This window comes from Poecilia mexicana, unplaced genomic scaffold (genome assembly GCF_051168715.1).
Source record: "Poecilia mexicana isolate PSO_F unplaced genomic scaffold, ASM5116871v1 scaffold_12, whole genome shotgun sequence".
Taxonomy (NCBI): domain Eukaryota; kingdom Metazoa; phylum Chordata; class Actinopteri; order Cyprinodontiformes; family Poeciliidae; genus Poecilia; species Poecilia mexicana.
In genome coordinates, this window is record NW_028263381.1 from 4,250,104 (window position 1) to 4,261,709 (window position 11,606).

Sequence of the window (11,606 nt, forward strand, 5' to 3'; positions counted from 1 at the left end):
AAAGTATGAAATCGTTTTCATTCTAAAGAACTAACAAAAAGTTATTTTTTTCTTTGTTTTGGAAGGATTTGTAGCAAGAGACTATTGGCAGATAATAATACTTCTGGCAATCATAAAACACTGGAATCTGGAATTTTTTTTGTTTGTTTGTTTTTTTTGTGCAAAGACATATTCTTTCCTTCCAGGAGACTCCCTCTGTCAAGCAGAATCAGTAAAACTGTGTCCTGAAACTGATGTAGCAATCAGGCGACGCTGATCAATGTAATTTCATAATTTAAATCATATTTATCTGAATAACTATCACTGCACAGAACTTGTGAATGTGGCTTCAGAGGGACCTTGAACCCTCTAGTGGCCAACATAATGTAAATGCAATTTTTCAAAACCAAAGTTATAAGAAATGATGAGTAATATTAATGTTTGTGCAAATGAGCTAATTGTATAAAAATTAAAATAAATAAATAAAATAAGGACTTCTTGCAATTTTTCCCCCAGCATCAGCTGACAGTGAATTAAATCTACTGAAATTGACTTATTTGTCTTTCAGGAAAACTAGATATAAGAACAAAATTGTGTAAGGGCCAGTGGCCTTTTTATTTCTATAATTTGATCAGTTTAATTTGTAAATCAATACGTAGCCTATAGCATGTGAAAAAACGTTTTCAGAAATGATGTGTAATTTTTCCTACTTTAAGTAAAATCTTAATGAGTACATGTCAAAATTCAGCCAAATTTATAAATCATAATCTCAAACCAAAATTAGGATCAATGCATGTTTTGGTAATTGAATTTTCATATTAGAAACCAGTAATGACCCACAAACGAACAACAAAATGTAAAAAAAAATTGACATTCATCTTTATTCAACATTTCTTAACCAATCTTTCCCACTCGCTTTTTTGTGAAAAAAGTACGTGACACAACACCTTCGAGGCAGAAACAACAGTCAGTCATACTGCAAAACAATAAAAAAAATTCTGATGCGTGTGAAGGAATATAAGAAATGTGACAATTTTTCGTTTTTCTCACTAGGGAGTTTTGTTTTTATTATATCACGTATGAAAGAAAAACAAACCAAATTCAATGTGTACTTTATCTGTTTTTGGCCTACAAAAAGGCTTTATTTTCAGTCTTTTAATTTGCATTAAAACAAATCAAATAGCTACTTGCACTTTTCCTTTTTTTGTTTTTTCGTTTTACAGAACAACGCAGTATTACTACTCGGAGTGGCGCGTTGATAGACTTTTGCGTAAAAAAATAATGCAAAATACAAAGGAAAAAACAGTACCTTTGATATTTTTTTTCTCTCGATAAAACAAATTACAACTAAAAACTGTTTTAAAGGTGAAAATAAACAAACAAATAAATAAATAAAATCGAAAAATTGTTGACGTACTTCCTGTCCTTCGGCGCCGCCCCGTCACGTCTCCGCGGTGACGACAGAATGAGGTCAGGAGTTCCGCGTCGCCATGTTGATTTTAGTTACATCAGTCTAGCAGCAGAGCTGTCACAAATATGAAAGAGACCCTCTGACCGCGGCAAAACTCACCATTTGAGGTAGGTAGGAGCTCTAGTGGCACCGAACAGGAAGTTTTATGAACGTTTAAGGCTGTAGGATAAGCTTCCTCTGGTAAGAGGCTATGTTAGATAAGTTCGGGTGTGACAGCTAATGTTGCTAAGGCTAACAGTAGGCACTGTCAGTATCTCTCAGATTTAGAGAAAGTAGATACAGTTTGCTTTTTGACTAAATAAAGAGGTGTGTGTACAGTGAAAAGAAAAGTTCTTCAGCTGCGTCAGTCGGCCATTTTTGGGCGTTTTAAACCGTCGAATTAACCTCCGTCATTTGGTTTCAGGTGTGATATTGTCGCCTTACAGATGAAGCTCCAGTAAGCAGGCATCTCGACATCCACGATGCTGGCCCGTCTTTTCCGCCTCCACGGCCTGCTGGTGGCCTCCCATCCCTGGGAGGTGATAGTGGGGACCCTGGCCGTCACCGTCTGCCTCATGAACATGAACAGCTCATCGACCAGCAGTCAGATGTGCAGCTGGAACAACTGTCCAAAGGTTAAAGAGGTGAGACGGCTGTGAACGGAGCATTTGGAAAGGGAGAAAGTTGTTTTCCTTCGCGCTAACAAGAGGTTATATGTCCTGTTTTCTTTCAGGAGGCCCCCAGTAGTGATATAATCGTTTTGACCATCACTCGCTGCATGGCTATTATTTATATCTACTTCCAGTTTAAGAACCTCCTGCAGCTGGGATCCAAATATATTCTGGGTCAGTATGATGACAGACTGTGACCATGTTCTAAAATTACACCGCTCCATGTTGGGGTATCTCCATCACCTTCGTTCTGATTTGTTCTTTTTGTAGATTTTTATATATATATATATATATATATATATATATATATTTGGCATATTTAAACAGCTTTGGATTTGGATTTTGGATGCTGGGGAGCTGGAAGGATTTTTGCTCTCTTTTTTTTCTTTCTTTCTACTTTTAAACAGTTATTATGATGTGTAACTGAGGCAACAAGATATTGTTTTTACAATTGGAAGCAACTTATTAGCGTCAAATACTGACTGCTACTGGAGATCCTTCCTGCCCATAGCATCACCGTTACACAACGACTCTTTAAAGACACTTGGACGATATGAGTTATGACGATATTCACCTCGGGCATAAATGAAGTATTTTTGAATTGAGCTGAATGACCGGCTTCTGCTTGTTACGCATCCCAACGCTAGCACAACAATCGTTTGGGAAAACAAATGAACATCCAAAAATATCTAAACACATTTGTTTTTGTTTGTTTCTGCAGGTATTGCTGGATTGTTTACAGTGTTTTCCAGCTTTGTTTTCAGTACAGTGGTCATCCACTTCTTCGGGAAAGAACTAACCGGTCTTAAGTAAGTGTTGTTTTGGGTTGTGCTTTAGGAAAGTTTTCATACGCCTGATAATTGTCTCACTTTAGTCATGAAGGAATCACAAACTTTAGGTTAAATTTATCTGTATTTTGTCTACTGGATGAACACGAAGCAGCAGATTGTTGCAGAATGGAAGGGAAATGATACTTTTAAACGTTGCACAAATTTAGTCATATTGGACAGAGAGCAAAGCGTCTCAAATTTAAAGTTTTCCTGTTTTAATATGACGATGGCGTCAAGTTCTTAGGATTTTATTTAGAATTATAATATTACTAGTATTTTAGAGAAAGATTGCCTTGTGTTTCTGATTGAAAAACGATAAGGGGTGTAATTCAGTTCCAATCAAAGACGGAGTATTATTTATAATTTAAGAAAATAAAATGAGTAAAATAAAGTCTTAATAATAAGTATAAACTTGTAGTATTTTGATTTCCTTCTCGTATCATTGCGACTTTATTCTTGAAACATTATGGCTTTATTCTCGTAATTTTATTTCTTTGATATCATCCAGATCCTCTGAAGCTGGAGTCTTTCTGGGTCCCATTTTCTTTCAATTTCACTTTTTTTTTTTCTTTTTACTTATTTCTTCTCCAATGAAAATTCCTCGCCACTGCTTGCGAGTTACCTTCCAGATTTCCACTGCCTACCGGCTTCCAGTTAGCTTACAGTTAGCTCCCACCGCTTACAGGCTAGCTTCGGTTAGCTTCAGATCGCTGTACTTTTAACGAAAACGCTCCGTGAAGCATTTCTCCTCACCGATCACGCTGAGCAGTTAAACGGCTCTCTCCGCATCATTCAGGTCCTCATTCGCCGTCTTGTCGATGTTGCTGGTATGTTTTCTTTCCGTTGTTTTCGGTGACGGACAGCTTGAACATGGGAGTGTCAAGCACAGGCAGCGTCGGTCAAGCAGCGACGCTGCTTCTTTTACTTTTAAACTTTTCTTAGTGTGGCCTTAACAATCTGTCAAACTAATCAGACGCTCCCGTCGGAATGAACTTCATTTGATTGGCCAGTTCTGATCTCTGCCCAATCTAATGGTGTTTTTTTCAAACTCTTTAAGACATTAATACAAAGGCTGCTGCTCAGTTGTTTTAGTTATTATTGTTGTAGAAATCTCACCCTGTCCTGTTTTCCTGCAGTGAAGCTCTGCCGTTCTTTCTCCTGCTCATTGACCTGTCCAAAGCCTGCACTTTAGCTAAATTTGCCCTCAGCTCCAACTCCCAGGTAGTGTTTCACGCCCGTCGATGCGTCTGAACTTGCACCTTGAACCGTTCAGCCGTAACAATCTGGTCGTGATTCTGTGTAGGAGGAGGTGAGGGAGAACATATCGAAGGGCATGGCTATCCTCGGCCCCACGTTCACCCTGGATGCTCTCGTCGAGTGTCTGGTTATAGGAATCGGCACCATGTCGGGTGAGAATGACTTTTGTTTTGTTTTAACAACCCAAAACATTTGCTGGTGTCAAACAGAAATTTTAATCAGGACCTGATTTGCTCTCCAGGCGTTCCTCAGTTGGAGATCATGTGCTGTTTTGGCTGCATGTCTGTTCTGGCCAATTACTTTGTTTTCATGACGTTCTTCCCAGCGTGCGTCTCTCTAGTCCTCGAGGTAAGGGTGAACCCAAAACATCCTGTTGAAGCAAGCTCAGTCTAATGAAGAGAATAGTTGCTATCATTGATGTATATTGCTGGATTGGACAGCGCCGGTTAGCCGCTGTGGCTAGAGACGTACTCCTGCAGGAGTCATTACTGTGCTTTGAGCCACAACAACAAAACTAAACTGTTCCTTTGAGCAGGAATCTGTCGTAGCACTCTTATTTCTTAACCAAGTTGTAGAAAATGAGGCTTAAATTAAAGTGGAGAAAATTGCCTAGGTTTCAATATGTAACATATTTATACTGCCTAGAAATAAATCCATAAATAGTTTGGTTTCTGTTGTTTCTAGGTGAATTTTTCTTTTTTTTAATATTGGACAATAACTTAATTTTACATAATTATTGCTAATAATCAAACTATGACTCCTGTGCTTTATGAAATATTTCATCCCATTTGATGACACTTATGAACATCTCCACATACTGCGAACAACAAGGAAAATTAGTCCAGTTTTTGTCGCTTATTAAACTTTTAGAAATCACAACGGCTGCAGTGTGCAGGGAATTAATGCCAAAAAACAACTCAAAACCACGTTTAGTTGCCATGGCAACTGACTGACAACAGCTCTGCTAGCTGACAGCAGAGATTATGTTCAAGTGTATCAGGAATGGACACCAAAAAACACGCAGACGTTTCCCAGACAAAGAGAGCCCATAAAAACCTGAGAGCATTCAGACCGTTCCAGTTTTCGGACTCAGCGTTAGTTTTGCTAATTGGCCAACTAAACACTGGGGTTGGTAGATCAGCTAATTTAAACACCTGCTCTACTGATGGTCTGTCAGAGTCTAGGTGTGTTTGTTGCCTTATTTTAGTGTTAACTGAACCAAAACATACCGAATTTCTCAGCACATCTACACGGTAAAATTGTCAAGCCAGCATAACCTACTTCCTGCTTTCTCACATTTTTTTTTTTAAGTTAACTTTTTTCCTCTCCTGTGAAATGTGATTCACTTGGACCTTGTTATTTTCGCTGCCGTAGTGTTGACATCTAATAGTAAAACATCGCATCCATTTTTCAGATTCTTGGCATGATTGTGTCATTTTACCAGCTACCGTTATTCCCAGACTCGATGCGTAACGTCCAGTCCAGTGATGTGTATCAGTGAGTTACATGTTCAGCTGTGGATTCTTCTGCTTTAAAGCTGTCCAGGGAAAGTCGGGAAGGCCGTCCCATCTGGCAGATGAGCCACTTGGCTAATGTTCTGGCTGAGGAAGAAGACAACAAGCCCAACCCTGTGACCCAAAGAGTTAAAATCATCATGGTGAGAACAAAGAAACAAAACAACCTTTCCAGTTTTTTGCTGCTGCCTAAAGGAGGTTTAGTTTTACTTTCCTCATGTGAAGTTGGAACAGTGAAGCAAGCGTCAGTCCGTTTCTCTTTCCCGTCTTTCAGTCTCTCGGTTTGGCCCTGGTCCACGCCCACACTCGGTTAACAGCCGAGCATTCGGGTCGCAATCGCACAGCAGAGGGACCCGTAGCTGAGAGACTGGAATCAGCTGGGACCGTGTGGCCCCTGAAACTCACCAGGTAAACACAAAATGAGCTTTTGATCATTTTATACTTATACTTGTTATTAGGAGGGTATAAGAGACATTTAAAACACATAAAATGTTCCTACATTTTAGTTTCCCTTGTCCTTGCTGCAGGATGTAGAATATCATCTCAAAGAAAGTTAACATTAATAAACGATATAATAGTGAATTGAAACTGTCGTTTGTATCGTTTCTATCTCCAGTTTGGTGCAGGAAAAGTTTGAAATGGTATTTTGAAAAATACTTGAACTTTGCAGATGAAGCGTCTTTCTGTACATCCCGTTTGTCCTGCTCCGCTCATGTTTGTCCGTCTCGTCCCTCAGCATGGAGCTGGAACATGTGATAACCCTTGGCCTGGCGCTGCTTCTCGCCATCAAGTACGTCTTCTTTGAGCAAGCGGACACCGAGTCCTCCCTGTCTCTCAGGAGTCCCATTAGCGGCGCCTCTCTGGTTCAGAAGCCCCGGGCAGCCGACAGCTGCTGCAGGAGGGACCAATCAGCTGCCAGGAAAAGCTCCGCTGGTGTCTTAGCAACCGGGGTTGCTTCCTCGGCGGTCTCAGACGTTAAACCGTTGCCTGAGGCTGACATTACCTGTAAAGGTATCTTTTTGTTTTGGGAGGTTCCTCCCAGATTTAACACTCTGTGGCTTTGATTAGATGGATCTTCTTCCTGTCTGTGTTAAAATGATAAAAACATGAATCTCATTAGAAATCCTTGATCATTTTAGGTTTAGCGTATTTCTAACATTCTGTATTATAACACATTTGTTTCTAATCAGTGGCCATGCAAAACATTTCCCCAACTTGCCTTTTGTAGATAACATAAACTTACAAATTATGTAATATTTTTTTACTACATTTGATCCCATTTGATAGCTAAACTAGTTGAATTGACTAAATCTGCAACACTTCACTACCTACAGACAATTTTTACTCTCAGGCCGGCCAAAGAAAACTTGTTTTGAGCCGCAAATGTCACGTTACGTTTTTAAAATAATTTCAGAAAGGAAATTTGTCATTCTCAAAGATGCACAATTTTTCCCTATTTTATGGAATTTAAAATAAAGATGAGCATGAAATTTTAGCGAAATTATTATTTTTTTCTTCTGTAGGATGGAAAATGATTTAAACAATAAAAAAGCACATGGATTACCCACCTAATGAGAAGAAAAACATATTTAAAAATGTTACATGTACTTTTATCGTCACAACTTGTGGGAATTCACTTCAAATATTGTAGGACTAAACAGAAAAACAGTCAAAAAGTTTGATATTTCTAAATTTAGAAACAATAGCCGGTGCTTTTTCATTTTTTATTAAGATCCAAAGAGCTGCAGACCAGCACAGTAACATGATGTGTTCCTCTCTGTCACTGAAGTGAGACGAAGCGTTTCAGTGGAGGTCGGCGGCTGTGCTTCACCTCGCCTGGAGACGTGCAGAGCTCCTGCAGGCTGTGGAGCAGAACCTCGCTCACTGGAGGAATGCATGGCCGTCCTCTCTGACCCCGAGGTGACTCACCAGACCACACAGACAGCTCAGGTAGTTTTTGATGGTGTGGAAATGGTTTCTGACGCTTTTTCAAATATTTCTTTTTTCTAGAGAGGTCCAGAAATGCTGACGGATTCAGAGGTGATCAACCTGGTGACCGCTAGGAAGATCCTGAACTACAAACTGGAAGCGCTGCTGGAGACTCCAGAAAGGGGCGTGGCCATCAGGAGAGAGATGCTGGCGCTGAAACTTCCTGTCAGCTCCGCTTTGTCTGGTCTGCCTTACAAAGGCTACGACTATTCAAAGGTATTTACCGGTTCCCTCGTACTTTAAAGGGGCAGTATTATTAATAATATATAAATAAATGCTGTTATATATCAAATATCACTTATAAGAAATTTGACTTTGTAGTTTGCTAATTGCTGCTCTGAAGGAGCTGAGTAGGGGAGGAGCTTCATCCTTGGAGGCGGGGCTAGGTGCACCCAGGTGCTTTGCACAACTGAATGGTTGCCATGGAAATTAAAGGATTTCTCAAACATGCATGAAAGAATCAAAGCAACACTCCAGGAATGTTTTTGATGAGGGAACAACATAACAGTGTAAAACTCTTAAAATTGATTTCACGTAACACTTCCCCTTTAAGTTATCCTGTTTTTATGTTGCCATAGAAACCGTTTCAGCTCCTCATCCGCTGCTTTGTGTTTCATTTTGTGTCGCTGTAGGTGATGGGCGCTTGCTGCGAGAACGTCATCGGCTACATGCCAGTGCCAGTGGGCGTGGCCGGCCCGCTGCTGTTGGACGGCCAGCAGTTTCATGTCCCCATGGCGACCACGGAGGGCTGCCTCGTGGCCAGCACCAACAGAGGATGCAGAGCGGTTTCTGTAGGTACACCGGCTCCTGCTCCAGTCATGTCCGGTGCGCTCCGTCGCTAACCGTTAGCGCTCTTCTTCTTCTTCTTCCCCCGTCCAGCTGAGCGGGGGCTGCAGCAGCAGGATCCTGGCCGACAGCATGACCAGGGGTCCTGTGGTGAGGCTGCCCTCGGCGTGCCGGGCCGCAGAGGTCAAAATGTGGCTGGAGACGTCGGACGGGTTCGGCTTGGTCAAGGAAGCCTTCGACGAGACCAGCAGGTGGGAAACGACCGCGGAGGTGATTTTTTTATTTTTGTTTCACCTGAGAGGCAGAAAGATCAAAACTAGACGTTTGTGTTTGCAGGTTTGCCCGTCTGGAGAAGCTGCTGGCCTGTGTGGCAGGAAGAAACCTTTACATTCGCTTCCAGTCGCAGACGGGCGACGCCATGGGGATGAACATGCTCTCTAAGGTACAGCCAGACAGCCAAGCTCTCCTTGTTGGCAGCATTGAACATTTTCAACACCTTTCAAAACCTTAAAGTATTTTATGTAGAGCTGAGCGATTGATCAAATGTTTGGTTTTATTATTGTTTAATATTTGGAAAGTTTTTTTTTTTTTTATGGTATTATGACTAAAATTCTCGTAGCCTCACCCTGACACTCCACCATGCAACTCACAGAAGGGTTGATTGAAGAAAGAAATACTCTCATTTGTAAATTTATCATTATTTTTACTTTTTAGAAAAGAAATTGAGAAAAAAAATGTGATTTAAAATCAGAACTGAGATTTTTCACCAAGCGCTTTATTTTGTGCTACACCGACTCAAAACGGTGCTCGACTGTGGATGAAATGAGTTGGTTTTTTTCCTTCATTTCTCGAAAACGTTCCCAGTGTGTCCAACACCATAGATAAAGGGGTGTGTGTGCGTGTGTGTGTGCGCGTGTGTGTGTGTGTGCGTGTGCGCGCCCTTCAGGGGACGGAGCAGGCTCTGAGTCGGCTCAAGCAGCACTTCCCAGACATGGAGGTTCTGTCTGTCAGTGGTAACTACTGCACTGACAAGAAGTCTGCTGCCATCAACTGGATCCTGGGTCGGGGGAAGTCCACTGTGTGTGAAGCCACCATCCCTGCCCAGGTGGTGAGGGAGGTAAAGGATCCAACAGGAAATGATGTCAGCTCGAGCTCCAGTCTTTTCTAGCTGTGTTCAAAGTGTTGTGTAAATGTTCTGCTGCAGGTTCTGAAGAGCAGCACGGCCGCTCTGGTGGATCTGAACATCAGTAAGAACCTGGTGGGCTCGGCCATGGCCGGCAGCATAGGGGGCTTCAACGCACATGCTGCCAACATAGTCACCGCCATCTTCATCGCCTGTGGACAGGTAGAGCAGCACCGAGCGCGCTCAGACCGGAGCTGCTGTTACTTTAGTGGTTAATGGATGGACTTGGTGTGACCAGTCGTCCTCCCAGTTCCTCACTGGTGCTGTTGCTATGGTGCAGGACCCGGCTCAGACCGTGGGGAGCTCCAGCTGCATCACTCAGATGGAGGCCGCCGGCCCAGACGGAGACGACCTGTACATCAGCTGCACCATGCCGTCCATAGAGCTGGGCACTGTGGGCGGAGGCACCAACCTGCCGCCACAGCAGGCCTGTCTGCAGGTACCATAAACGGCTGAGCTTTTCACGTTCATGTTGGAAGTATTTTTTAGCTGCAGATCCATCATTTGCTACAAATGTTCACCAAAGCAATGCTGTTATTGCATTTAAGGCAATAAAATGTTTATTTTCTCATTTAAAAAATGAGTTGATTCATTTGCACGTTTGAATGTATTTCTAATGTATAAAAAAAGACTTTAATTCAAAAATCTGCAGAATGTGGCAATTTTTTAAATCGGATTAATTGTCAGAATAATCAATTAATCGATAACTAAAATCCTCATCAGTTGCTACTTGGTGCACCTGCAGTGCAGGAAATGTTCTGAGGCGATTCCGTCGTTCTTCCTCTACAGATGCTTGGTGTCGCCGGGCCCAACCAGCCGGGAGAGAACGCCCGCCAGCTGGCCCGCGTAGTGTGTGCCACCGTCCTGGCGGGGGAGCTGTCTCTGATGGCCGCTCTGGCAGCAGGACACCTCGTCAAAAGCCACATGACTCACAACAGGTAGGGTTGCTTGTGTTTTTTTATTTTATTTTTAAAGTTTTTGTTCCCAATGCTGCCTCCTCCACCTTTTTCGGCCATTTCTGACTGCGTGTCTCTCTCTCTTCCCTCTCAGATCTAAGACCAACCTGCCTGAGACAAACGTCCCTAAGCGTTGACGCTTCATCCAAAACTGCTATAAACACAGCCTGTGTTTGGTTGCTCTCTGACTGCAAATCTTTTTTTTTTTTTTTTTGTTTCTCAGTGGAGATGTTACCATTACTAATGTGTGCTATTTATTTGCATCTTTTTTTTTTTATCATCCTGGCCAATCAGCTTACTGAATCTGACGTGAGAAAACCTGCATGGTTGTTAAACAGGTTTAAACCTGTCTTTGCATTTGCCAAAAGCTTGCTGGAGACGGTGCTGCAGATGTGTGTGAGGCCATTTCTGCTCACGTTTCGAACCCTGAATGTGTTTTTTCCTGCCAGTGTTGTAAGCTCCGGCCTGTGCCATCCTACCTGACTAAAAGCTCGCTGCTGTATACTGTGTATACTACGGAGCGGCCATGACTGCTGGTCTTCTTGGCTCCCGCTCGGATCCACTAACTAGTCGTCACCGCTGGGAAACAAGAGACTTAAAGCAATATTTATTTATTTTTGAACCTTTTCATGTGAAAGTATTAGATTCCTGCAGGTGGTGAATGTTAAAGGACGGTTGTGACGTCTCGGTGGTGATAAATCACAGATTCTTGTATTGCCATCCTCAGAAGTGGCCTTATGCGTTACAAGTGGAGCTTTACATAGAATATCCAATTCAAAGAAATTTCTTACACTTGTAATCATATTTAAAAAATAAAACACTACCTTTCTACTTGGTGAACTCATCTTTATAAAACAAAATAAGCTCGAGTTCTTTAACAGCTTTTATTTTTCATACGTTTTGTTTTTCATGTCAAGATAATTTTCTCTTCAATTAAAATACCTTTTCTAAGTAATTTGATGTAGTCAAACGGATCTATGGTCAATATTCC

The 11,606-nt window shown here is 41.8% G+C and overlaps 1 protein-coding gene across 2 annotated transcripts; it reads left to right on the forward strand.

The window, feature by feature from the left end:
• Positions 1 to 1,428: 1,428 nt before the first annotated feature.
• LOC106912233 (3-hydroxy-3-methylglutaryl-coenzyme A reductase-like) lies at positions 1,429 to 11,446 on the forward strand. 2 transcript variants are annotated; one of them, XM_014979054.2, is made up of 20 exons: positions 1,429 to 1,557; positions 1,854 to 2,073; positions 2,163 to 2,274; positions 2,822 to 2,909; positions 4,067 to 4,151; positions 4,234 to 4,339; positions 4,429 to 4,535; positions 5,725 to 5,844; positions 5,976 to 6,109; positions 6,438 to 6,712; positions 7,491 to 7,621; positions 7,712 to 7,906; positions 8,323 to 8,481; positions 8,570 to 8,727; positions 8,813 to 8,918; positions 9,423 to 9,593; positions 9,681 to 9,821; positions 9,940 to 10,098; positions 10,449 to 10,597; positions 10,710 to 11,446. In XM_014979054.2, exons 2-20 carry the CDS (start codon positions 1,912 to 1,914, stop codon positions 10,750 to 10,752), a joined length of 2,601 nt encoding a protein of 866 aa, XP_014834540.2. In that variant the 5' UTR covers positions 1,429 to 1,557; positions 1,854 to 1,911; the 3' UTR covers positions 10,753 to 11,446. The 2 variants fall into 2 exon arrangements, with proteins under 2 accessions (XP_014834540.2, XP_014834541.2); XM_014979055.2 differs by having other exon boundaries at positions 1,434 to 1,557; positions 1,876 to 2,073.
• Positions 11,447 to 11,606: the final 160 nt, after the last annotated feature.

Coding starts and splice junctions, on each gene's coding strand:
- LOC106912233 (XM_014979054.2), top strand. CDS start 1,912: ATGCTGGCCCGTCTTTTCCGCCTCCACGGCCTGCTGGTGGCCTCCCAT. Junction 4,536..5,724: donor GCGTCTCTCTAGTCCTCGAG/GTAAGGGTGAAC, acceptor TCTGCTTTAAAG/CTGTCCAGGGAAAGTCGGGA. Junction 6,110..6,437: donor TGGCCCCTGAAACTCACCAG/GTAAACACAAAA, acceptor CTCGTCCCTCAG/CATGGAGCTGGAACATGTGA.